This window comes from Molothrus ater, chromosome 23 (assembly GCF_012460135.2).
Source record: "Molothrus ater isolate BHLD 08-10-18 breed brown headed cowbird chromosome 23, BPBGC_Mater_1.1, whole genome shotgun sequence".
Taxonomy (NCBI): Eukaryota; Metazoa; Chordata; class Aves; order Passeriformes; family Icteridae; genus Molothrus; species Molothrus ater.
Genome location: NC_050500.2, coordinates 6,182,424 through 6,209,192, shown reverse-complemented (window position 1 = coordinate 6,209,192; position 26,769 = coordinate 6,182,424). Strand labels below are relative to the sequence as shown.

The following is a 26,769-nucleotide window of genomic DNA, read 5'->3' as shown; positions in this document are numbered from 1 at the left end:
GGTTCCCGGCGCCTTCCTTTGGGATTATTCCCAATTTCTGGACTCCTGGCTTCTTCCTTTAGGGTTTATTCCATATTTTTGGGCTCCCAGCTCCTTCCTTTGGGGTCATTCCCAATTTCTGGGCTTCTGGCTCCTTCCTTTGGGATTATTCCCGATTTTTGGGCTCCCGACTCCTTCCGTTGGGGTTATTGCTGATTTTTGGACTCTTGGCTCCTTCCTTTGGAGTTATTCCCAATCTGGGGGGGGTTCTGACAATTTGAACAATTCCCAGTGCTGCACACAGGGTGTAGGATGATTTGGGGTGTTTAGGGGGCTTTGGGGTGTAAAATGGTCGGTTTTAGGGTGGCATTTGGGGGATGTAGGGGCTCATTTTGGGGCCTGCAGGAAGATGTGCAGTATGGAAATGTTTGGGGTAAGGTCTGGATCACTTACAGACAGTCAAGGGGTTTGGGGTGGGTTTGGGGTGTTGCCCAGTTCCCCTATAGAGGGTGGTGGGTGAGGTCTCACAGTGAATTTCCCCTCTCTAGGATGAATTTCTCCTCTGTAGGTTGAATTTCCCTTCTATAAGGTGCATTCCCCCCTATAGGATGAATTTCCCCTCTATAGGGTGTATTTCCCCTCTGTAAGGTGAATTTCCCCTCTATAGGGTGTATTTTTCATCTGTAGGGTGAATCTCCCCTCTATAAGGTGAATTTCCCCTTTATAGGGTGAATTTCCCCCCAAAGCTTCTCTCTCATCTATAGGGTGCAGCTTTATCCGCACCATTATTTGCTGTTTATTACGATTTCTTATCCTTTACTCTTCATTATTAATTATCATTATTGGGTTTTAATTATTGCTTATTTCTATTTATTGTTCATTATTCTTATTATTCATTATTATTTAGGGACCTCATTCAACCCAGCCCAAATTTGGGCATTCCCAAAATGCCAACTTCCCCCAAAAAATCCCTCAGAACTCCCAGTTTGATTTTCCATGTTTATTCTGGCTGGGACTGGGAGGGGGTCAGAGCCACCACCTCCCTTCCCATGGCTTTCCCACCCTCGGGAGCACCAGTAAAAACCCCCATTCCCAAAAATTCCATATAAAAACCCTGCTAGTTCCTAAAAAAATTCCTTCAAAACCAGAAATCCTGGGAGTTTTTTGTTAGAAAAAGGGGAAAAATTAGGATGGGGTGAGGGCAGGGCTTGGAAGGCTGGAGGGGAATAAATCAGTTGGGTCTTCTGGGGCTAAAACAAGGGACTATTCCCCATTTTTCCATTAAAAACTGCAACAGGAAAATGAGTAAACCATCCATGAGGTCCCAGATTGTATCAAAAATAGACAAATTTTGTTGGCTGGTGGGAAAAGTGCAGCTTTTTCCTGGAGAAAAGGGAACGAGGAGACAAAAATCACTGTGGGATTGGAGCACAGGGATGGGGCTGGATCCCCCTCACCCCTGAGCGGAGCTGCTGTGGATTTTGGGATCGGGCATGGGGATGGATCCTCCCATCCCGCAGCTGTGCCGGTCCCTGCGGATGTCCCGGAATTCCCGGAATTCCCTAAGTTCCGGTGGGATGTCGCTGCAGCTCCTGCTCCTTGAGCAGCGCGATCTGCAGGAGGGAGGGAGGGGAGGGGAGGCTGTGGGGCCGGGCTGTGTCCCCGTGTCCCTGCGGGCCGTGTTCCCCGGGCTGTCCCTGTGTCCCCCAGGCCGTGTCCCCAGGCTGTCCCCGTGTCCCTGCGGGCCGTGTTCCCCGGGCTGTCCCTGTGTCCCCCAGGCCGTGTTCCCCGGGCTGTCCCTGTGTCCCCCAGGCCGTGTCCCCGTGTCCCTCTGGGCTGTCTCCCCCGGGATGTCTCCGTGTCCCTCCGGGCTGTGTCCCTGTGTCCCCTGGGACTGTGTCCCCATCTTCCCTGGTCTTCCCCAGGCTGTCCCCGTGTCCCTGCGGGCTGTGTCCCCCAGGCTGTGTCCCTGTGTCCCCGGGCTGTCCCTGTGTCCCCTCACCTGCTCCTCCAGGCTTCCGCGGCCGAGCCGGAGCCGCTCCAGCTCCCGCTGCAGCTCCGTGGGTGCCTCAGGGAGCGGCCGGGCCCGGAGCTCCAGCGCCGACACCTGAGCCTGTGGGGAGGGGTGCCCGGCACCCCGGGATGGGCACTGCCTGCACAGGCACCCCGGGATGGGCACTGCCTGCACGGGCACCCCGGGATGGGCACTGCCTGCACAGGCACCCCGGGATGGGCACTGCCTGCACGGGCACCCCAGAACAGCCCGGAGCCAGAGCCAGCACCAGCACCAACAGCAACACCAACACCCAGTGGCAACACCAACACCAGCACCAGCACCAGCACCAACACCAGCACCAACACCAGCACCAACACCAGCACCAACACCAACACCAGCACCAGCACCAACACCAGCACCAACACCAGCACCAACACCAGCACCAACACCAACACCAGCACCAACACCAACACCAGCACCAGCACCACCTCCCTGGTGTGGCCAGTGCCAACACCTCCCTGCTCCTGGAACGAACCCAGCCCCTTCCCAGCACCGGGACCATTCCTGTTGGGATGAGCCCGGCCCCATCCCAGCACCAGCACCAGGCTCGTCCCCATCAGGATGAGCTCCCGAAGAGCAGCCCCAGCCCATGGATCAGCCCCAGCCCCATCCCATGGATCAGGATCAGCCCCAATCCATGGATCAGCCCTAGCCCATGGATCAGGATTGGCCCCATCCCCTGGATCGGGCTCGGCCCCGGCCCCGGGACCCACCCGCAGCACCTGGATGCGTTTCCGAGCCTCCTCCAGCTCCCGCTCGGCCGAGCCCGCGGGGGGATCCGGCCCCGCCCGGAGATCCGGCCCTGCCGGGAGCTGCGCGGGTCCAGCCTGGCCGGGAGGGTCCCGCTCCTGCCCGGACACACAGATAAATATTTATTAAAGTATGTGTAATAGATAGAAAAATACAGATAAACCCAAATAGGGTTTTATATATATATATATATATATATATATATATATATATATATATGTGGCAATAGATCAATTATCTAACATAGTATCAGATCACTAGATATGATGATATAGGTATGAGATGATAATTAGATCATTAATTAGCCCATAAAGGTGCAGGGCTCTATGGGGGATCCACAGTCTGGGGTCAAAGGTCAGCGAATTTGGGGTGCGGCCCCGCTCACCTCCTGCTGCCGGTCCTGGGAGGGCTCCGGTGGCATTCCCGGCTCCCGCGGCATTCCCAGATCCCAGAGCATTCCCTGTTCCCGCGGCATTCCCAGATCCCGGAGCATTCCCGGCTCCCGCAGCATTCCCAGCTCCCGCTGCTCCCGCAGCTGCTCCCGCAGCATTCCCTTCTCCCGCCGTGCCTCCGCCAGCGCCCGCCGCGCCTCCTCCAGCCCCTCCTGGGACACCGGGGGACAGCGGGACAGCCCCGTGACACCCGGGGACACCCCCGGGACAGCCCCGGGACAGCCCCGGGACAGCAGGGACTGGCAGGGGGCTGGGGGGGACTGGGAATGGGTCCAGGGAGAACTGGGACAGGATTCAGGGGAACCGGGGGAGCTGGGAGGGGGCTCAGGGGGAAGAGGGAGGAGTTCCAGTGGGAACGGAGGGGACCGGGAGTGTTCAGGGCAAATGGGAGCACTGGGAGGGGTTCAGAGGGAACTGGGAGTAGTGGGAGGGGGTTTAGGGAGGGCTGGGAGGGGGCTCACAGAGAATGAGGGGACAGGGAAGGGGCTCGGGATGAGCTGGGGGCACCGGGAGGGGTTCGGTCCCACCTGGAGCAGCCTCCGGTCCGTCTCGCCCGCGGCCAGCGCGTTCTGGAGCTGCAGGAGCCGCTCGTGGAGCGGGGACCCGGCCGGAGCCTCCCCCTTGGAGCCGCTCCCCGACGGAACCGGGAACGGCCCCGAGCGGGACTCGGCCTGAGCCAGCTGTGCCCAAACGGGAACGGAGAGTGGGGAACTGGGGGAACTGGGAGGGGACACTGGGGGAACTGGGAGGGGCGCCAGGGGGAACTGGAGGGGCTGGGAAGGGATACATGGAGAACTGGGGGGACGGGGTAGGTGTTCAGGAGCAGAGGAATTGGGAAGGGATTTGGGGAGAACTGGGCGACTGAGAGGGGTTTTGGGGGAACTGGGGACAACTGGGATGGGATCCAGGGGGAACTCGGGGGAACTGGGAGTGGGTTCAATAGGAACTGTGGGACTGGGACGGGGCTCAGGGGAAACTGGGGGGACTGTGGGGACTGGGTGGGTTCAGTGGGAGCTGAGGGACTGGGAAGTGCTTCAGGAGGCGCTGGGAGGGCGCTCAGGGGGGAACCGTGGGAGCGGATCCATGGGAAGCCAGCGGAGCCCCTGGAACCCGGCGGGATCGCGGTACCTGCGTGCGGAGCTGCTCCGCTCGCTCCCGCGCCTCCCGCGCCTCCGCGTCCCGCTCGGCCAGAGCCCGCCGGGCCCGGCCCAGCTCCGCCTCCAGCGCCCGCCGCTGCAGCTCCAGCCGGGCGCTGCGGCTCTCGCACAGCTCCAGCCTCTGCCGGGCCTCCTCCAGCTCGCCCAGCTTCTCCTGGAGCCGCCGGAATGCGGGCGTGGAGCCGGGATGTGCCGGGCACGCCGCCGTGCCCACTCGGGCTGCCTGACACTCCCCACGGGGCTGCCCGGCATTCCCACCGGGATTATCCCACATTCCCATATGGATTATCCCACATTCCTGCCTGGATTGTCCAACATTCCCTCCTGGACTGCCCCAGCATTCCCGCCTGGACTGCTCGGTATTCCCACCTGGATTATCCCACATTCCCACCTGGACTGCCCCCCAATCTCCAGTTGGACTCCCCCATTCCCACCCAACTCCCTCGTTCCTCCCTGGCCCCCCATTCCCCCCCTGACCCCATTACCCCCGGCCCCGTTCCCCCCAGCCCCATTCCCACCCGACTCCCTCGTTCCCCCCTGACCCCCAGTTCCTCTGGCCCTGCTCCCCCGTTCCTGTTCCCGTTCCCATTCCCGCTCCCATTCCCATTCCCTTTCCCGCTCCCGTTCCCGTTCCCTTTCCCATTCCCGTTCCCGTTCCTGTTCCCGGCCCCGTTCCCATTCCCATTCCCATTCCCATTCCCGTTCCCGTCCCCGTCCCCGTTCCCATTCCTGTTCCCGTTCCCATTCCCATTCCCGTCCCCATCCCTGTTCCCATTCCCGTCCCCATCCCCGTCCCCGTTCCCGTCCCCATTCCCATTCCCGTTCCCATTCCCGTTCCCTTTCCCGTTCCCGTTCCCGTCCCCATCCCCGTCCCCATCCCCGTCCCCGTTCCCGTTCCCTTTCCCGTCCCCATCCCCGTCCCTGTTCCCATCCCCGTTCCCGTCCCCATCCCCGTCCCCGTTCCCGTCCCCGTTCCCGTTCCCGTTCCCGTCCCCATTCCCGTTCCCGTCCCCGTCCCCGTTCCCGTCCCCGTTCCCGTTCCCGTTCCCGTCCCCATTCCCGTTCCCGTCCCCGTCCCCGTTCCCGTCCCCGTCCCCATTCCCGTCCCCGTCCCCGTTCCCGTTCCCGTCCCCGTCCCCATTCCCGTCCCCGTCCCCGTCCCCGTTCCCGTCCCCGTCCCCATTCCCGTTCCCATCCCCGTCCCCATCCCCGTCCCCGTCCCCGTCCCCGTTCCCGTCCCCGTTCCCGTTACCTGTCCCGCCCGCCGCTCCCTCTCTGCCGCTCTCATCCCGCTCTCCAGGGCGCTCAGGCGCTCCCGCAGCCCCCGGCATTCCCGCTGCGAGCGCCGCAGGGTCTCATCCTGCAGCAGCAGCGACGCGCGGGCCCCGCTCAGCTCCCGCCGCCCTGCGGGGTTTGGGGGGTGCAGAGGGGTTTTAATGGGGTTTGTAGGGGTGCAGAGGGGTTTTATTGGGGTTTATGGGGATGGAAGGGGATTTTAATGGGGTTTGGGGGGCGGCAAGGGGGTTTTACTGGGGTTTGTGGGGGTGAAAAGGGGTTTTAATGGGATTTGTGGGGGTGCACTGGGGCGTTACTGGAGTTTTACTGGGGTTTGTGGGGGTGCAAGGGGGTCTTAATGGGGTTTGTGGGGATGGAAAGCGGAATTTAATGGGGTTTGTGGAGGTGCAGTGTGGTTTTACTGGGGTTTTACTGAGGTTTGTGGGGCTGCACTGGGGTTTTACTGGGGTTTGTGGGGGTGCAGAGGGGTTTTACTGGGGTTTATGGGGATGGAAGGGGGTTTGTGGGGGTGCAGTGGGGTTTAACTGGGGTTTTGCTGGGGTTTGTGGGGGTGCAAGGGGGTTTTAATGAGGTTTTACTGGGGTTTATAGGGATGGAAGGGGGTTTTACTGGGGTTTGTGGGGTGTTAGTGGGGGTGCAAGGGGATTTAATGGAATTTGTGAGGGTGCAAATGGGTTTTACTGAGGTTTTGCCGGGGTGCAGAGGGGTTTTATTGTGGTTTGTGGGGGTGCAGAGGGGTTTTACTGGGGTTAATGGGGATGGAAGGGGGTTTTACTGGGGTTTGTGGGGTGTTACTGGGGTTTGTGGGTGTGCAGTGGGGTTTTACTGGGGTTTTACTGGGGTTTCTGGAGGCGCAGAGGGGTTTTATTGGGGTTTGTTGGCATGCAGAGGGGTTTTACTGGGATTTATGGAGATGGAAAGGGGTTTTACTGGGGTTTTGCTGGGGTTTGTGGGGGTACAGAGGGGCTTTATTGGGATTTTTGGGGGTGCAGAGAGGTTTTACTGGGGTTTGTGGGGGTGCAGAGAGCTTTTATTGGGATTTGTAGGGGTGCAAGGGAGTTTTAACGGGGTTTATGGGGAATGCAGAGAGGTTTTACTGGGGTTTGTGGGGTGCAGTGGGGTTTTACTGGGGATTATGGTGTTGCAATGGGGTTTTACTGGGGTTTATTTGGTTTATGGGACTCGCAGAGGGGTTTATCAGAGTTTATGGGGGATGCTGGGGGGTTACTGGGGCTTATTGGGGTTCATGGGGGATGCAGGAGGGTTTTATTGGGGTTTATGGGAATTGCAGAGGGACTTATGGGGTATGCTGGGGGTTACTGGGATTTATGGGGGGTTACTGGGATTTTTGGGGGTGCAGAGCGGTTTATTGGGGTTCATGGGGGATGCAGGGGGGTTACTGGGATTGATGGGTCTTTACTGGGGTTTAGGGGGGGCAGAGGGGTTTTACTGGGGTTTAGGGGGGTTTATTGGGTTTAAAGGGACACTGCAGGAGGTGACTGGGGTTTACTGGGATTTAAGGGGGATGCACTGGGATTTAAGGGGGATGCACAAGGATTTGACCAATTTTCCTGGGTTTCCAGGGGATTCACTGGGGAGTTTCCCAGTTCTGCTGAGGTTTATGGGGAATGCAAAGGGGTTTTACCCATTTCATTGGGATTTACAGAATTTTCACAGGGGGTTCCCAGTTTTACTGGGGTTTCTGAGAGATTCAGGGGGGGTTTACCCACTTTATTGGGATTTATGGCATTTGCTCAGGGCATTTCCCAGTTTTCTTGGGGTGGTCGTGGGATGCAGGGAGGTGTTACCAGTTTTATTGGGGCTTTATGGGGGTTTTATTGGAATTTATGGGGGACAGACTGGGAGGGGTTACTGGGTTCACTGGGATTTAAGAGGGACACACAGGGATTTTAACCCTTTGTTGGCATTTATGGAGACTGCACAGGGAGTTCACCAGTTTTACTGCAGTTTATGGGGAATTTTTTAATGGGTTATTTTTTTTTTACTACTATTTTTTAATGTTTTGGATCTTTAATTTAATTTTATTGGGATTTCTGCAGTTTGCACAAGGTTTTTTCAGCTGTTTCATTGGGGTTTACAGGAAATACACAGGGGATTTACCAGTTTTACTGGGATTTACATGGGGTGCAGACAGGTTCTGCCCCACTTTATTGGGATTTATGGAGTTTGCACAGGGGGTTTTACCAATTTTACTGGGTTTTGTGGAGTTTACCAGTTTAACTGGTATTTACATGGGATCCATAGGGGAGTTTAGCAGTTCCAGTGGGATTTATGGGCATCCATGAGGGTTTTACCAGTTCCACTGGGATGTGTGGGGGATGCAGAGGGCTTTTACAAGGGTAAAGGGTTTAAAACCCATTTTATTAGGGTTAGAAGGATATATGGAATTATTCACCACTTTGTACTGGTGTTTAAAGGACGCACAGAAGGGTTTTACTGGGCTTTACTGGGATTTATGAGCTTTCCCACCAGGATTTTGGAGGAAATCCCGAGGAGCATCCTCTGCTCTGAGCTTCACCCCCCTCCCTGTGCCTCAGTTTCCCTCCGAGCTCCCGCTGGCTGTGGCGGCTCCAGCAGCCACCAGACCACCCCGAATCCCCAAAATCCCCATCACCTTGCTCGCTCTCGTCCAGCAGTTTCTGGAGCCGCTGCGCTCGGGCCCCGGCGCTGTCCCGCTCCGCCTCCGCCTCCGCCAGGCGCCGGCCCAGGCTGCCCAGCTGCCCCCGGAGCTCCTCCTGCCGGGAACGGGGGCTGGGATCGGGCCGGGAAGGGCCCTGCGGGGACAACGGGGACGGCAGGGACAGGGACACGCACCCGCTCCCGCTGCGCGTCCTGCAGCTCCCGCAGGAATTCCCGCAGCGCCGCCCGCAGCGCCTCGGGATCGGCCTCGGGATCCGGGACGGAGCCGGGGCTGCCCGAACCCTCCGGGCCCCCGCCTGGGGGGACAAACAGGGGTGGCAGGGGGACACCAGGGAGCCTGGCAGGAGGGGATGGAGCAGCGGGGGACACCAGGGGGGCAGGGGATGGAAAAATGTGGGGATGCAGGGGATGGAGTGAAAGGGACCCCGGGGTACAGGGGGTGGAATAACGGAGTTTGGGGGGATCCAGGGATGCAGGGATGGAAAAACGGGGTTTGGGAGATCCCTGGGATGCAGGAGATTAAATAATGGGGTTTGGGGGAATCAAGGGACACAGGAGATGGAATAATGGGGTCTGGGAGATCCCTGGGATGCAGGAGATAGAATAATGGCTTTTGGGGGGATCCAGGGATGCAGGGATGGAATAATGGGGTTTGGGAGAATCCAGGGATGAAGGGGATGGAATAATGGAGACTGGGAGACCCTTAGGATGCGGGGGACGGAGCAATGGGAGACCCCCAGGATGCAGGGATGGAATAATGGGGTTTGGGAAGATCCAGGGGTGCAGGAGATGGAATAATGGGGTTTGGGAGACCCCTGGGATGCAGAGGATGGAGCAATGGGAGACCCTGGGATGCAGGGATGGAATAATGGGGTTTGGGGGGATCCAGGGATGCAGGGATGGAATAACAGGGTTGGGAGACCCCCAGGATGCAGGGGCCGGAGCACCGGTGTGTTGGAGACCCCCAGGGCTGGATCAAGGGCTGCCACTTCCCTTCCCCGAGGCCGCTCACCCTTGGCCCTGGCCACGGCCACGGTGCGGCGCAGGGTGGCCTGGAGGCCGCCCAGGCGGGACTCGGTGGCCCTGCGCTGCTCCTCGCCGCGGGCCAGCTCCGCCTCCAGCCCCTGCGCCCGGCCCTGCGCCGCGCTCAGCCGCAGCCCCAGCTCGGCCACCTCGGCCCGCGCCGCCTCCACCTTGAGCTGCAGGTTCCGAGCGTCCGCCAGCAGCTTCTTCTCATTGCCCCGCGCCTCCTCCAGGCTGCGGGACAGCTCCTGTTCCCGCCGCCGGAACTCCTGCTCCGCCGCCGCCAGGCGCTGCTGCAGCTGCTGCAGCTGAGGGGGCGACAGCGGACAGGGGAAGGGTGGGTGGGAGGGATGGGAGCGGGGGATGGAGCAGTGGGGGACCCCAGAGAGGTGGGGGATGGAGCAATGGGAACCCCAGGTATGCTGGGGATGGAGCAGTGGGGTCACTGGGAATCCCAGGGATGCAGGGGATGGAGCAATGGGAACCACAGGAATGCAGGGGATGGAGCAATGGGGTCACAGGGAACGCCAGGAATGCAGGAGATGGAGCAATGGGGCAATGGGAACCCCAGGGATGCAGGGGATGGAGCAATGGGAACCACAGGGATGCAGGGGATGGAGCAATGGGAACACCCAGGAACACAGGATACCACGGTGATGGCAATGACTGGGGACAGCAGGCACCAAGCTATGGCCTGAGGGGACAGGGACAGCTCCAGACCCACAGGACAGCCGGCTATGGGGGCACAGGGGCACTCTGGGATGTGGGACACCCACAGCGGGTTCTTGGGGACCTTTGGGGACGGCCTCACCTCCTTCCTGGCAGCCTCGGTGCCGGCCTCGCTCTCGGCCACTTTCTGCCTGAGCCCCGAGGCCTCGCGGCGGCTGCGCTGCTCCCGCTGCTCCTCCAGGGCCACCCGCGCCTGCAGCTCCCCCAGCTCCCGGCCCCGCCGGCTGTTCTCGCTGTCCAGCTCCTTCACCTGCCCGCGAGGGCACCAGCGGTTCGGGGACACGCCGAGGCTCAGTGCCACCCCGTGTCCCCGGGCTGCCCGTCCCTGACCTGGCGGCGCAGCTCCTGCAGCTCCCGGCGGCTCTCCAGGCGGGCGCGCTCCAGCCCCCGCAGCGCCGCCCGCAGCTCCGACACCTCCCGCTCGGCCGCCGCCCGCGCCGCCTCCAGCAGCGCCAGACGCTGCTCCTTGTCCTCCCCGGAGCGCTTCAGGCTGCGGGCAGCGGGGGCTGGCAGCGCCCGGGGGGGCAGCACGCCCCCGGGCCCAGCCGTGCCCCAGCCGTGCCCAGCACGGGTGTCCCCCCAGCCCCAAATTTCCATCATCTTGTCCCGAGCGTGCTCCCGACCTGGAGCACCGCCCCATCCCAACCCGGGCATCCCCTGAGCGTCCCAACACCGCCCCCATCCCAGGCATCGCCCTCCGGGGTGGGGATCACCCCTGTAACTCCCAACTCCTGCCTTCCTTCATCCTGAGCATCTCCCAGGTCCTGTTTTCCCTCATCCCGAGCATCACCCAACTTGTGCTTCCCTCATCCCAAGCATCTCCCAACTCCTGCATCTCCCAGCTCCTGAATCTCCCAATCTGTGCTTCCCCTCATCCTGAGCATCACCCAACTCCTATTTTCCCTCATCCCAAGCATCTCCCACATCCTGCATCTCCCAACTCCTGCATCTCCCAACTCCTGTTTTTCCCTCATCCCAAGCATCTCCCACCTCCTGCATCTCCCAACTCCTGCATCTCCCAGCTTGGACATTCCCTTACCCCGAGCATCCCCCCAACTCTGAGCATCCCCCCAGCCCCGAGCAGCCCCTCCAAGGCCCTGCATCCCCCGGTGAGGCCATCCCGCGTTCCCGACCTGATGCGCTCTCCCTCGGCGCGCCGCAGGGCCGCCCGCAGCTCCTCGTTGGAGCGCTGCAGCGCCTCCTTCTCGCGGGCCGCATCGCCCAGCGCCCGCCGCGCCTCCTGCGCCCGCCGCCGCTCGGTGTCGCGGCCCTCGCGGCTGTCCCGGGCCTCTCGCTGCGCCTCCAGCAGCTCCCGCCGCGCCGCCGCCCGCGCCTCGGCCCCCGCCCGCAGCTGCGCCCGCGCCTCCTCCGCCTGCCCGGAGGGGGAACTCCAGCGATTTGGGGGTTTCAGGGGGGCGGGAAGGGGTTTTTGGGGGGCGGTTCACCTCCCGCAGGGCGCTGTCCCGCTGCTTGGCCGCCGCTGCCGCTTGGTCCCGGAGCGTCCTCGCCTCCCGCTCGTGGCTCAGCGCCGCCTCCTCCGCCCGCGCCCGCAGCGAGCGCAGCTCCGCGGCCAAGGCCTGAGGGGCACGGGGGCACCCTGAGAGCCCCTTCCCTCCTTCGGGGGTCCCGGGGGCCGGCGGGGTCCCGGAGAGTGGGGACAATGGGGATGGGGTACCGGAGACGGGGGGGTAATGGGGATGGGGTGCAGAGAGAGGAGGAACAGTGGGGTTGGGGTCCCGGAGAGAGGTGGGGGCAATGGGGATGGGTCCCAGAAAGAGGCGGGGACAATGAGGATGGGGTCCTGGAATGAGGGAGGGCAATGGGGATGGGGTCCCAGAGACAGGGGGGCAGTGGTGTTGGGGTCTCAGAGATAGGGGAACAGTGGGGTTGGGGTCTCAGAGACAGGGGAACAGTGGGGATGGGGTCTCAGAGATAGGGGGACAGTAGGGATGGATCCCAGGGGTTGGGGGCGGGCAATGGGGATGGATCCCAAAAAGAGAGGGTGACAATGAGGATGGGGTCCCAGAGAGAGGGGGGGGCAATGGAATGGGTCCTGGAAAGGGGGGGGGACAGTGGGGATGGGGTTCTGGAGAGGGGGGGCAATGGAGATGGGTCCCAAAAAGAGGGAGGGCAATGGAATAGGTCCTAGAAAAGGGGGGACAATGGGGATGGGGCCCCAGAGACAGGGGGACAGTGGGGATGGGGTCCCAGAAACAGGGGGCAGTAGGGGTGGTGCAGGGATGGGGTGAGGGGGTTCAGGTACCACAGCTGAGCCCCATTCCTGCAGAAGATGGGGGGTGAAGTTGGGGGGCTGCAAGAAAAGGGAGGAGGGTCTTGCAATGGTGGGGGTGAGGCTCAAGCTGGGGGGGGCAATGGGGGGGTACCCAGGAATGGGGGGATGCAATGGGGGGGGGCACAGGGGATATTCAAACAGGAGGGGCTGCAGTGGGGGATGCCCAGGAATTGGGGGGTGACAAGGGGACACCCAGGCATGGGTGGCTGCAGGAGCAGGGGACACTTTGGCAATGGGGGTTGCAAAGAGAGGAGACACCTGGGCAGAGGGGCTGGAAGTGGGGGCTCTGTGCCACCCTGGGGGGGTTCTGGGAGCCCCCCAAACCCACCTGCTCCTTCTCCTGGTGGCCCGTGACCTCTCGCCGCCGCTGCTCCAGCTCAGCTGTGGCCTCGTCCAGGCTCTGCTGGAGCCCTGCCAGTGTCCCTGCCAGGGCCACCCGCTCCTCCTCCTGAAGTGCCAGAGCCTGGGGACATCGAGGGTGGCACAGGGCTGGGGGACATCGGGGGTGGCACAGGGCTGAAGGGACATGGAGCTGGCACAAGCACAGGGGGACATCGAGGCTGGGGGACATCGGGGTGGCACAGGGCTGGGAGACATTGGGGGTGGCACAGGGACAGGGGGACATCAAGGCTGGGGAACATTGGGGGTGGCACAGGGCTAGGGGGACACTGGGGGTGGCACAGGAACAGGGGGACATCGAGGCTGGGGGACAGGGGAGTGGCACAGGGCTGGGGGGACATCAGAGGTGCCACAGGGACAGGGGGACATCAGGGCCACCACCTGCTGCTTCTCGCTCTGGCGCTGCTGCCGCACTGCCGCCAGATCGGCCACCAGCTCCTCGTGCTCCTGCACCAGCCGGCCCCGCTCAGCCTCCAGCTCCTCCTGCCAGCCCCAAAATCACCAGTGAGCCCCAAAAATCACCAGCAGACCCCAAAAATCACCAGCAAACCACAAAAATCACCAGTGAAGCCAAACAATCCCGCACCCTGAGCATCGTGCCCCACCAATCAGTGGGAATGTCAGAAATCAAGGTTGCCCTCCAAAAATCACCACTGTGCCCTCAACAATCAGCATGTGCATCAAAAATCAGCTCTGCGCCCCAAAAATCTACATTTCACCCCAAAAATCACCACTGAGCCCCAAAACACATTTCACCCCAGAACCCAATAACCCACAGTGGTTATTTCACCCCAAAAATAACCACTGTGCCCTGAACAGTCAACACGTGCATCAAAAATCAGCTCTGCGCCCCAAAAAGCTACATTTCACCCCAAAACCCAACATTTCACCCCAATAACCAACATTGTTCCCCAACAATCACCCTTAAAACCCCCAAAATCACCATCACACCCAAAAAATCACCATCACACCCTAAAAGCCTCCACCACAGCACCCCAAAACCCCAGCGCCGTGCCCCAAATCCCTGCCGCAGCCCAAACCCTCGTCCCCCCATGCCCCGTGCGCACCTTCTCGCGCTGGAGCTGCTCCAGCTGCTCCCGGTGGGCGTCGCGGGCGCTCTGCAGTGCCGCTGTCACCGCGGCCGCCTCGGCCACCGCCACCGCCTGGCGCCGCTCCCGCAGCTCCTGCGCCCGCTCCCGCCGCGCCACGCCCAGCTCCGCTGGGGGACACGGGGACAGCGCGGTCATGGGGACAGCCTCGGTCATGGGGACATCCCCAATCATGGGGACACTGGACCATGGGACACCCCTAAGTCATGGGGACATCCCCAGTCATGGGGACAACCCAGTGATGGGGACACCTCCAGTCATGGGCACATCTCAGTCATGGGGACACTGCATAATGGAACACCCCTAAGTCATGGGGACACCCCTCAGTCATGGGGACAACCCAGTGATGGGGACACCTACAGTGATGGGGACACCCCCAGTGATGGGCACACTCCCAGTCATGGGGACACTGCAGAATGGAACACCCCTGAGTCATGGGGACACCCCAGAGCTAATGGGGACCCACCAGTCATTGGGGACAACCCCAGTCAGTGGGGACACCCTGTCATGAGGACACCCCCCCATCAGTGGGGACACCCCCATGTCGTGGAGACACCCCCTGTCAATGGGGAGAAGAGGATGGAGCCAAGGATGAGGATGGGGATGGACAGGGATGAGGATGGGGTGATGGATGGAGATGGACGGTGAAGATGGAGATGGACGAGGATGAAGATGTGTATAACAGATACTGTGGATGGGTATGGATGGTGAAGATGGGGATGGATGGGGATGAATATGAGGATGGGGATGGATGGGATGAGGATAAGGATGAAGATGGGGATGGATAGGATGAAGATGAAGATGGGGATGGATGGGTGGGAGCTGGGCATGGCCAGGCCAATGGGACACACGGGTGGCCAGGACCCCCTCACCTTCCAGCGCCTCCTTGGCCTGGGCCAGTGTCCGGCCTTGGGTCTCCAGCTGCTGATTGCGGGCCTGGAGCTGGGCCAGCTCCTGCTGCAGCTGGAACACTGCGCTCTCCAGCCCCTCCTTCTCTGATCTGTGGGACACCAGGCACGGGGCTGGGCACGGGGCTGGGCACGGGGCTGGGGACAGGGCTGGGCACGGGGCTGGGCACGGGGCTGGACCCTCCCCGGCACCCCCTGAGCCCGGCCCCACCTGAGCCCGGCGGCCTCGCGGTGGCGGTGCCGCTCCTGGCGCTGGGCAGCCGCGAGCTGCACGGCCAGCCCGGCCCCGTCCTGGGCCAGCGCCGCCTGGGTCCGGCCCAGCCGCTCCTGCTCCGCCCGGAGCCGCTCCTGCTCCGCCCGCGCCCGCGCCAGCGCCTCGCCCGCCGCGCTCTGCTCCTGCACCGCCTGCGGCACACCGGGGACACCAGGGACAGCTCAGGGACCGCCAGTTATCGCACGCCCCCTCCCAGTTACCCTTGGCACCCTCCCCACCCCTCCCAGTTACCCCAGACACTCTCCCCACCTCTCCCAGTTACCCCTGACACCCTCCCAGTGGCCCCATGCCCCTTTCCTACCGCTCCCAGTTACCCTTGGCCCCCTCCCCACCGCTCCCAGTTACCCTTGGCCCCCTCCCCACCGCTCCCAGTTGCCCCCGCGGTGCCCACCTGGCCCAGGCTGTGGCGCAGCCGCTCGTGGACCCCGCGCAGCTCCCGCAGCTCCTCCCGCAGCCCCCGCCCGTCGTCCCGGGGGTCTCCCCGTGGCCGCTCCAGGTCCCGCCGCTCGCTGCCGGGCCGGGGGCCGCTCTCCAGCCGTGTCCGCAGCAGCGCCAGCTCCCGGCACAGCTCCCGGCTGCGCAGCCGGCCCCGCTCCCGCTCCTGCTCCAGCAGCTCCAGCCGCCGGCCCAGCTCCGCCTTGTCCCGGGCCAGCCCGGCCGCCAGCTCGCTGGTCTTGGCCAGCGCGTCCCGCAGCCGCGACTCCTCCGCCTCCGCCGCCCGCCGGGCCTCCGCCAGCTCCCCGCAGCTGCCCTGCGCCTGCCAGCGGGCACCGGCTGGCACCGGGGGCACGGCGGGACGGGGGGACGGGGGCAGGGGGAGCACCTGGGGCATGGGGGGCACGGGGGCCATACGGGGCTTGGGGAGCAGCTGGGGCACAGGGGGCACAGGGAGCACCTGGGGCATGGGGGGCACGGGGGGGGCACCTGGGGCTCGGGGAGCACCTGGTGCATGGGGGGACACCTGGGGCTCACTTGGAGTTTGGGGAGTACCTGGGGCATGGAGGGCACAGGGGGCATCTGGGGCTTGGGGAGTACCTGGGGCACAGGGGGCACAGGGAGTACGTGGGGAATGGGGGTCATGGGGGGCATCTTGGGCTTGGGGAGTACCTGGGGCATAGGGGGCACCTGGGGTATGTGGGGACACCTGTGGTATGTGGGGACACCTGTGGATGTGGCTGCACCCACGGCAGGCCTGGCACTCCTGGGGCAGGGGGACACCTGGGGCTCACTTGGGGCTTGGGGAGCACCTGGGGCATGGGGGGCACGGGGGGCATCTGGGGCTTGGGGAGCATCTGGGGCATAGGGGGCACTTGGGGACACCTGGGGTATGTGGGGCTACCTGTGGAACCGGGCCATGGGGCTGCACCCAGGGCAGGGCTGGCACTCCTGGGGATACATCCACAGGGATTCACCTGTACCCATGGGAATGCCCCTGTACCCGTGCCTGGCCCCGCTGTGGGGCGGGTCCCAGTGCCCACCTTGCCCAGGGCCTCTTCCAGCGCCTCCTGCTCGCCCCGGGCCAGCTCCACCTCCAGCAGCGCCCGGCTCAGCTCCTCCCGCGCCTCCAGCAGCTCCTGCTGCGCCCGCGCCCGCTGCGCCTCCAGCTCCTGCACCTGCTGCTGGCTGTGCGGGGACAGCACAGACTGACTGTGCCCACCTGTGCCCACCTGTGCCCTCCTGTACCCTCCTGAACCCTCCTGTACCCCCCTGCACACGCACCTGTGCCCCCTGTACACCCACCTGTGCCCACCTGTGCCCACCTGCATCCACCATAGGTAGGTCCTGGGGGTGCTGTACCCTCCAGCACCTGCCTATGTGCACCTGTATGCACCTGAGCTCATGTGCACCCACCTACGCCCACCTGTGCCCACCTACATCCACCTGTGTCCACCAAAGCCACCTGTGCTCATCTGAACCCTCTTGTACACCTTCTACCCACCCAGACCCCACACCCACCTGTGTCCCCACCTGCACCTGCCCGTGCCCGCCCGTGCCCACCTGTGCTGCAGCTGCTCGTGGGCAGCCTGGGCGTCACGGGCAGCCTGGTCCCGGCAGTCCTGCAGGCTCTCGCTGCGGCGCCGCAGCTGCTCCCGCTCCTGCTGCAGGGCCCCCGCCCGCTGCTGCTCCTCCGCCAGCGCCGCCTCTGCGCGGCACAGCTCCCTGCGGACACACGGACACACGGACACACGGACATGGACACACGGACATGGGCTCATGGACATGGACACGTGGATACACAGACACACAGACACATGGGCACAGCTCCCTGCGGACACACGGACATGGACACACGGACATGGGCTCATGGACATGGACACACGGACATGGACACATGGACATGGACACATGGATACACAGACACACAGACACATGGGCACAGCTCCCTGCGGACACACGGACACGGACACATGGACATGGACACATGGATACACAGACACACAGACACATGGGCACAGCTCCCTGCGGACACACGGACATGGACACACGGACATGGGCTCATGGACATGGACACGTGGATACACAGACACACAGACACATGAGCACAGCTCCCTGCGGACACACGGACACGGACACATGGACATGGACACATGGATACACAGACACACAGACACATGGGCACAGCTCCCTGCGGACACACGGACATGGACACACGGACATGGGCTCATGGACATGGACACATGGATACACAGACACACAGACACATGGGCACAGCTCCCTGCGGACACACGGACACGGACACACGGACACGGGCTCATGGATACACAGACACATGGGCACAGCTCCCTGCGGACACACGGACACGGACACACGGACATGGACACATGGATACACAGACACACAGACACATGGGCACAGCTCCCTGCGGACACACGGACACGGACACACGGACATGGACACATGGACATGGACACGTGGATACACAGACACATGGGCACAGCTCCCTGCAGACACACGGACATGGACACACGGACATGGGCTCATGGACATGGACACATGGATACACAGACACACAGACACATGGGCACAGCTCCCTGCGGACACACGGACACGGACACACGGACATGGACACATGGACATGGACACGTGGATACACAGACACATGGGCACAGCTCCCTGCGGACACACGGACATGGACACACGGACATGGGCTCATGGACATGGACACATGGATACACAGACACACAGACACATGGGCACAGCTCCCTGCGGACACACGGACACGGACACACGGGCACGGACACACAGACACGGGCTCATGGATACACGGACACATGGGCACAGCTCCCTGCGGACACACGGACATGGACACACGGACAAGGGCTCATGCATACATGGATACATGTACACACGGACACAGGGACACATGGACATGCAGACACAGGGGCACACAGACACATGGACACACAGACACACGGACACGTGGGTACACGGACACATGGACACAGGGGCATACAGGCACATGGGCACATGGACACATGGACACACGGACACATGGGCACATGGACACACAGACACATGGATACATGGACACATGGGCACACGGATACACAGGCACAGGGACCCATGGACACACAGGCACACAGGCACATGGACACATAGGCACAGGGACAGATGGACACGGGCACACAGACACACGGACATGGGCATGGGCCCACAGACACGGGAACAGGGACACACAGGCACGCATACACACAGGCACATGGACACACAGACACACAGACAGACAGGCACAGGGACACACGGATGCACAGGGACAGACGGACATTAGGGACAGACACATGGACACACAGGGACAGACAGCCGCACACGCAGGACAGACAGAGGGGCGGTACCTGCGCAGCCCCTCGGCCTGGGCCCGCAGCTGAAGCCCCTCCCGCTGCGCCTCCTCCTGCGCCCGCCGGCAGCTCCCGGCCTCGGCTCCCAGCTGCTCCAGCCGCTGCTCCAGCATTCCCAGCTCCCGCCGCAGGCTCCCGGCTGCCTCCCGGCCCGCCTCCGCCTGGCTCCGGGCCTCCTGGGGGCCAGCCTTGATCAGATCCCATCCTTGTCCCCATCCTTCCCATACCCATCCCCATCCCAAACCCCATTCCCGTTCCCATCCCCATCCCCATCCCCATCCCCATTCCCATCCCCATCCCTGTCTCCATCCTCCTCCTCCTCCCAGCTCACCTGCAGCTGGAGCTGGCGCCGGCTCAGGGCTGCGTGGACGGCGGCGGCGGCGGCGCTGGCAGAGAGGCTGCGGAGAGGGGACACAGCAGGACACGGAGGGGACACGGGGGGACATGGGAGGGACACGGCAGGCGCAGGGGACTCGGGGTCATCTGCCAGCACCGCCTGTTCCCGGGAAAATCCAGGGGAAAGTGAGGCAGGGAAGGGAATGAAGTCAGTGAAAGGGAGAACCAAGGTGAGGAAGAGGAGAGGGAGTCCAGGAAGGGGAAACTGAGGTGGGAAATGGGAAATCAAGTCAAATAAGGGGGAAAGGGAAACTGAAGCAGGGAGGGGAAAACTGAATCAGGGAGAGGGGAAACTGAATAAGGAAATACAAAAATGAGTCAAGGAAGGGGGCACTGGGACAGGGAGGGGACACTGAGGCAGGGAGGGGACACTGAGGCAGGGAGAGGCCCCTCCTGGCTGTGGGTGGCCCCGGGGTGTCCCAGCACCTGGGTGATCTCGTGCAGCGTCCGGCGCAGCAGCTCCAGCTCGGAGCGCAGAGCCTGCACCTGCTCCGGCGTCGGCTCCCGGGCACGCGCGGCCTCCTGTGAGCCCCGGGATGGGATCAGGCTGGGAATGACCGACCTGCATCCCCAAACCCCCGCACCCTGCACCCACCAGCTCCCGCAGCTGCAGCGTCAGCGCTTCCACCGCCCGCTCCTTCTCCTCGTCCTCACTCCGGCGCCGCTCCAGGGCCGCCGTCAGCTCCGCCAGCCTGGCCAGGACACAGCCGGCATCAAACATCCAGAACCCAGCATCCAGCATCCAGCATCCAACATCCAACATCCACCATCCAACATCCAGCATCCAATATTCAACATCCACCATCCAACATGCAACATCCAGAACCCAGCATCCAACATCCAACATCCAACATCCACCATCCAGCATCCAGCATCCAGCATCCAACATCCAACATCCAGAACCCAGCATCCAACATCCAGCATCCAACATCCAGAACCCAGCATCCAACATCCACCATCCAACATCCAGCATCCAGCATCCAGCATCCAGCATCCAGCATCCACCATCCAACATCCAGCATCCAGCATCCAGCATCCAGCATCCAGCATTCCTGCCTCACATCCCTTCCCATCTGTGCCACAGCCTCAAAACCTTCCCCACAAAACATCTCCTATGGCCCCATGAGGGTGCATCCTCCCCATCCTGCACCTCCTGCATCCCCTGGTGCCCCCATACCCCTCCTGATGCTCCTGCACCCCTCCTGGTGCTCCTGCACCCCTCCTGCACCCCTCCTGGCATTCCTGCATCCCTCCCGGTGCTCCTGCTTCCCTCTGACTCACTCCCTCCCCATCCCGTACCACATCCCCTGCACTTCCATTCCTCCCCTCGCCCACCAGGTGCCCCCATGCCCCGTACCTGGCTGCCAGGGTGTTTTTCTCCAGCTCTGCGTCCCGCGCCCGCGCCGCCAGCTGTTCCTGCAACTGCTCCAGGCGCAGCTCCTGCCGCTCCCGGGCCGCCCCCGCCTGGCTCTCGGCCAGCCGCAGGTTGGCGGCCAGGTGCAGGCAGGCGGCGTGGGCAGCGCGGCCCGTCCGCGACACCTCGTGGCCCAGCTCCGACAGGTCCCTGCGCGGGCGGGAGGAGCGGGGTGGGACCCCCAGGGACCCCCGGAGGGAGGGATCCCGCCCCGGGCCCCGCTGACCTCTCGGTGGTGGCTTTCATCTCCCCGAAGTGGCGCCTGAAGGCCACCAGCTGCCGCCAGAGGGTCAGGAGCCGGCTGTGCTCGTTGCTGAAGTAGGTGTTGAAGGACTGGGGGGCGACGGAGCGAGATCAGGGATCCACCACGGTCCCCAAATTCCCAAATATCCGTCCTGGCCACACCCATCACCCCCACAGTCCTCCACAGCCCCACCCCAACTCCTGGGGCCTGGAGAGGGGTGGGGGGGGTGACACGTCCCTGCCTCAGGTCCCCTTCCCATCACATCCCCCAAATTCTTCTCCATGCAACATCCCCCATGACCCCACATCCCTGCCAGGGTCCTGTGTAACTGTCCCTGACACATCCCTGCATCCCCCTGCCTCATCTCCCTTTCCCATCCATGTCACATCCCCAAATTCTTCTCCATGGAACATCACCCATGGCCCCACGTGCCCCACATTGTCCCTGACACACCCACCTGCCTCATCTCCATTTCCCATCCCAAATCCTTCCCCACAGAACATCCCCCCGGCCCTGCATCCCTCCTCAGTGACCCCACATCTGCCTTGCATCCTCTTCCCAAAACATCTCCCCCCATACTCCCCAAACTCTGCTCTTTGCAGCATCCCCCACGACCCCACACCCCTCTCCATGATCCCCCATCCCCTGATCCCCCTGCCTCACACCCCTCTCCCCGCTGCTGCTCCCGGGTGTCCCCTGTCCCCTCCCGGGTGTCCCCCACCTCCTCCTCCCGCCTCCACTCCGCCTCCCGCTGCTCCAGCTCGTCCCTGGCCCGTGCCCAGTCCGCCGTGAGCTTCCGGATGTCCTCGCTCAGCGCCGCGTTGGCCAAGTTGGCCTGTTCCAGCTGCTCCCGCAGCATCGAGTTCACCTGCACCAGGCTGCTGCTCCTGGGATCGGGGATCACTGGGGTCAAAATCCCCCAGGAATCCTCACATTTCCCTTGGGATCCCACCCACCCCTGCTGCTCCTGGAATCCCAAGGAATCACCAGGCCCAGAATTCCCTGGGAATCCTCACATTCCCGCCCATCTCTGCTGCTCCTGGGATCCCAGGGGATCACCAGGGTCAGAATCCCCCAGGAATCCCCACCTCCCCCAGGATCCCCCCCACCTCTGCTGCTCCTCCTCCAGGCGGATCAGGGCGTTCTCCAGCTCGTTGCTGCTCTCCTCCTCGGGCTGGGAGCCGCTGGCATCCAGCTGGATCTGTGGGAACATCCCCCCGCTGGCCATCACCCTGATTTGGGATTTGGGGCAGGGCACCCCCAAAGCCTCCCTCACCGTCAGCCTCTCCTGCTCCAGCTCCGTCGCCTTCTCCAGCAGCTGCTGCTCCACTTCCCCACATTTCTTCTTATACTGCAACACCTGCGGGAGGGACGGGGGGGTGACACCCATGGAGGGTGTCCCCAAATTATCCCAGTGCCTCCCTGGGGAAGGATTTACCTTGGCTTGGAGCTTCTGCACCAGCTGGGCCTGGCGCTGCTGGCCCTCCTGGTAGGCCTGGAGCTTCCTCTTGTAGGCAGCCTGCTCCTCCTCCAGCAGCCTCCGCAGCTCGATGTTGTGCTGGGCCAGGCTCCGGCTCTCGGCCGCTTCCTCCGGCTCCAGCCGCAGGCTCTGCTCCAGCTGGGATCAGGGGAGCCCAGGCTGGCACCTCCACACCCCTGGGCATCTGCTGGCACCCCCACCCACACCCCTGGGCATCTGCTGGCACCCCCACCCACAGCCCTGAGCATCCTTTGGCCCAGGCTGGCACCCCCACACCCCTGGGCATCCCCCAGCCTCACTTCCAGGGTTCCCATGGCAAATCCCAGCCAGCTGAAGGCCTCAGTTCCCACATTCTCCCATTTCTCCATGCACAAGGAGGGGGTGAATGGGAAATTTTGGGGTTGTTTTTAAGGATAACTCAACCTCCAGTCTGTGGGGTCAGCAAAGCCCCTTCCCAGTTTGCACAGAGTGGGTGATGGATAAAGGATCCTTGGGTACAGGAGTGGAAACTTGCCTGGGGATATTTTCCTGATATTTGCTTTTATTTTGAATATTGAGGCACAAACCGAGGGATTCCTCCAGTATCCCACCAGTTTGGGGCGCACTCAGCACTGGGAGAGCCAAAGCCCTGTGGAATTCCTGGTTTCTAGGGCAAAGTGCTGGAAAACTGAAGGATTCCCACAGGGAGGGGCAGGGGGTTCCTTCCAAAATCCAGCAGGACAAATAAAACAGGGATGGGCAAGCCCTGGCAAGCCAGGACTGGCCTGGACAATTCCCACCACGGGGACACCACAGCTCCCCTGCCCCACACAGGGAATGCCAGGGCTGGAGCTGGCACTGCCCGGAATTTGGGGCTGAAAAGGGGATTTGGGGGGGCTGGCTGAGGGTGTTGTACTTGATGGCCAGCTCTGGAATTTGGGGTTAAAAAGGGGGATTTGGGGGGGCTCACTGAGGGTGTTGTATTTTATGGCCAGCTCTGGATTTTGGGGTTAAAAAGAGGGATTTGGGGTGGCTCACCCACTCACTGAGGGTATTGTACTTGATGGCCAGCTGTGGATTTTGGGGCTGAAAATGAGGATTTGGGGGGGCTGGCTGAGGGTGTTGTACTTGATGGCCAGCTCTGGAATTCGGGGTTAAAAAGGGGGATTTGGGGTGGCTCACACACTCGCTGAGGATGTTGTACTTGATGGCCAGCTGTGGATTTTGGGGTTAAAAAGGGGGATTTGGGGGGCTCACCCGCTCACTGAGGGCATTGTACTTGATGGCCAGCTGTGGATTTTGGGGTTAAAAAGGGGGATTTGGGGGGCTCACCCGCTCACTGAGGGCATTGTACTTGATGGCCAGCTCATCGCGCTCAGCCCGGCTCTGGGCCAGCAGGTCCTCAACGCGGGACAGCTCCTGCTGCAGGATCCTGTTCTCCTCCTGCAGGGACAGCAGCGAGGCCATGGCCCCTGTGGGATGGGATGGGAGAGAGGCAGGATGGGATCTGGGATCCAGGATGGGATCCAGGATGGGATCCAGCCCAGGACACAGCCAGGGCATCCTTTGCCACCATGAGCTGCTCTGCTCCCCTTGGGAAGGGGCTGAGCCCTCCCTGGGTGCAGCATTTGGATAAAGGATCCTCAGGGATAGGAACAACAACCTGCCTTGGGATCCTTCCCTGATATTTGCTTTGGTTTTAATAACCAGGCACAAACAGGGGGATTTCCACCAAAATCCCACCACCCCTCAATGTGAGTCTCCTCCAGCCCATGGGGAGTGTTCTGCCCCCTGGCCCAGCTGGAAATGCCACCTCCCACACTCAGACATTCCAAGGAATGCTGTTTGTGAGGGAAGAGCTGCTGGAAATGCACAAAGTTGTGGTCAAAAACCCACGGGAAGTTTGCAGTTGTGACTGCAAGGATGTTCAGATCCACGTTCACAATCACAAAACAGCCAGAGATTTGCAGCTGCAACCACAAAATGGCCAAAATCTGGAGTTTGGGATCACAAAGTGCTGCAGATCAACGGCTGTGATCCAAACCCACTTCATTTTGCAGCTGCAACATAAACCCTCTGTGTGTTTGGGATCACAAAATCAGGGCAGGTTTATAGCTGCAAGAGCAAAACTGCTGCAGAGTTGCAGCTATGATCCCAAAACTGCTGTAAATTCATGAGTGTGATCCCAAAACTGCTGCAGATTTCCAGTTACAATCCCAAAACATGCTGCAGATTTACAGTCACAACCAAAAAATCACTAAAAATTCATGACTGTGATCCCAAACCCACTGCAGATTTCCCCAAACTGTTGCAAATTTGTAGTTGACCCCAAACACTGTGTAAATTCATGTCTATGATCCCCAAACTGCTGTAAATTCATGTTTGTGATCCCAAAACTGCTGTAAATTAACGTTTGATTCCAGAACTGCTGCAGATTTTCAATTACAACACAAAAATGTTGCAGGTTTGTAACTGCAATCACAAAACTGACACAAAATTTGGATTTCTAATGCCAAAAACCTCTGCAAATTCATGTTTGTGATCCCAAAACCGCTGCCAGTTGATAGTTGTAATAATAAAACTGGCACAAACTTGCATTTGTGATCCCAAAACTGTTGTGAATTCCTATTTGTGATCCCAAAACTGCTGCAGATTTACAGCTGCAACCACAAAATCACTAAAAGTTTGTGTTTGTGATCCCAAACCCTGCTGCAGATTCACAGCTGCGATCCCCAAACCGCCGTAAAATCGCATTTGTGATCCCCAAACCACCATAAAATTGCATTTGCGATCCCCAAACCACCGTAAATTCTCATTTAAGATCCCAAACCGCGGCACTTTTCCATTCGCGGCCACAGACCCGCCCCGATTCTCCGCTGGGATCACGGAGCCGCCCCGATCCGCGATTTTCCCATCACAAACCCCCTTTGCCCTCCCAAAGCCGCTGCCCCAGCGCCATTCCCGACCCTATTCCCGACCCCGATCCCATTTCGGATCCCGATCCCATTCCCGACCCCGATCCCATTCCCGACCCCGATCCCATTCCCAGTCCCCATCCCATTCCCAGTCCCGATCCCATTCCCGATCCCGATCCCATTCCTATTCCCAATCCCATTGCCGGTCCCAATCCCATTCCCGGTGTCCATCCCATTCCCGACCCCGATCCCATTCCCGGTCCTATTCCCATTCCCGACCCCGATCCCATTCCCGGTCCTATTCCCATTCCCGGTCCCCATCCCACGCTCCCCGCGCCGGGGGGGACCCGGTGTCCCCACCTCAGCCCCGGGAGCACCTCCCGAGCCCCGGGCACCCCCTTGCCGCGGCCTCCTCGTCCCCCGGCCCCTTTTCCCGGGATTTGGGGCGGTTCGGGCTCGGTGCCCGCCCGCGGGAAGCGGATGCGGGGTCGGGATTAGCCCGAAATCCGCGTCCCCTCCCCGTGTGACGGCGGGAGCGGGGACCCTCCTCTTCCTGGAGGTCCCGACAGCGGCTCGGCCCCATCCTCCCCCAGCAGCCCCGCGGCATTCCCGGGCTCTGCCGACAAACGCACCCCGAGGCTCCGGGCGGGAGCAGGAGGAGGAAAAGGAAGGGGAACAGAGCCCAGCGCCAGCCCCCGGCGGCGGCCGTGCCCGGGGGCGTGGGGCGGTCCTTACCGGGACGGAGCCGCTCTCCAGGAGGGCCCCGGCCTTGAGCCTCGCGCTCCTTAAGCTCCTTAACCCCGGAGTTGGCTCCGGCAGGAAAAGCTCCGGGGTGGAGCGAGCCGGGGTTGCCAAGGGGTGAAGCGGCTTTAACATCCCCGGGATGCGGGGATGGCCCCGGGACCCCGGATCATCCCCCCCGCCGGAGCTTTAATTATCCCCCGCGTAATTAAAGACTTTCTGCCCCCACCCTAGTAGGGAAAAGTGGGCATAAATCCCCAAGCCGGGCCCCAAATCCCCCAGGACGGGGGCTGGAGGCGTCCCCGCCCCTGAAGCAAGGGATGGATGGGGTCCCGAGCCACGCTCCGGGCAGGAGGGGCTCACCGGGCCGCCCTGGCCTCGCCCCCCCGGCAGGGAAAGTGCCCTTTCTCCCGGAGAGCCGCAGATTACCCGGGCCGGGGAGCAGGCAGACGGGATTGAGGATTTACAGCGTCTTGGATGCCTCCAGCCCGGCGGGAGCTGCCTCCAATTGCACCCCCCAGCCCTTGTGTCCCAAACCCCCTCCTTTTCCCCTCATTTCCTCTCTTACCTTCCCCCTCCCGGTGTCCTTCCCAACAGAAACCACTGCTAAGCAACAGGTTCTGTTGTGCTCCGTGTCCAATCCCATTCCCTCGGCACCGGCAAGGAATGGGAATCACA

The 26,769-nt window shown here is 61.9% G+C and overlaps 1 protein-coding gene across 4 annotated transcripts; it reads right to left on the bottom strand.

Annotated features, from left to right (window-relative positions):
- Positions 1-964: 964 nt before the first annotated feature.
- CROCC (ciliary rootlet coiled-coil, rootletin) lies at positions 965-26,769 on the bottom strand. Of its 4 annotated transcripts, none has more exons than XM_036396239.1 (34): positions 26,660-26,769; positions 23,768-23,907; positions 22,415-22,594; positions 22,253-22,336; positions 22,086-22,177; positions 21,698-21,863; positions 20,959-21,065; positions 20,676-20,882; positions 19,914-20,010; positions 19,745-19,840; positions 19,254-19,418; positions 18,920-19,098; positions 17,085-17,246; positions 16,565-16,709; positions 15,478-15,843; positions 15,024-15,217; positions 14,777-14,904; positions 13,863-14,014; positions 13,177-13,278; positions 12,725-12,859; positions 11,549-11,680; positions 11,237-11,475; positions 10,434-10,593; positions 10,186-10,353; positions 9,364-9,682; positions 8,526-8,647; positions 8,326-8,446; positions 5,647-5,798; positions 4,366-4,548; positions 3,765-3,917; positions 3,171-3,389; positions 2,749-2,883; positions 1,982-2,092; positions 965-1,592 (listed from the first exon to the last, which is right to left on the bottom strand). In XM_036396239.1, the coding sequence occupies exons 2-34, from the start codon at positions 23,900-23,902 to the stop codon at positions 1,542-1,544; spliced, it is 5,157 nt and encodes a 1,718-aa protein (XP_036252132.1). In that variant the 5' UTR covers positions 23,903-23,907; positions 26,660-26,769; the 3' UTR covers positions 965-1,541. The 4 variants fall into 4 exon arrangements, with proteins under 4 accessions (XP_036252132.1, XP_054373121.1, XP_036252133.2 ...); XM_054517146.1 differs by lacking the exon at positions 26,660-26,769 and adding an exon at positions 26,521-26,565; XM_036396240.2 differs by lacking the exon at positions 26,660-26,769 and having other exon boundaries at positions 22,086-22,150; positions 23,768-24,410.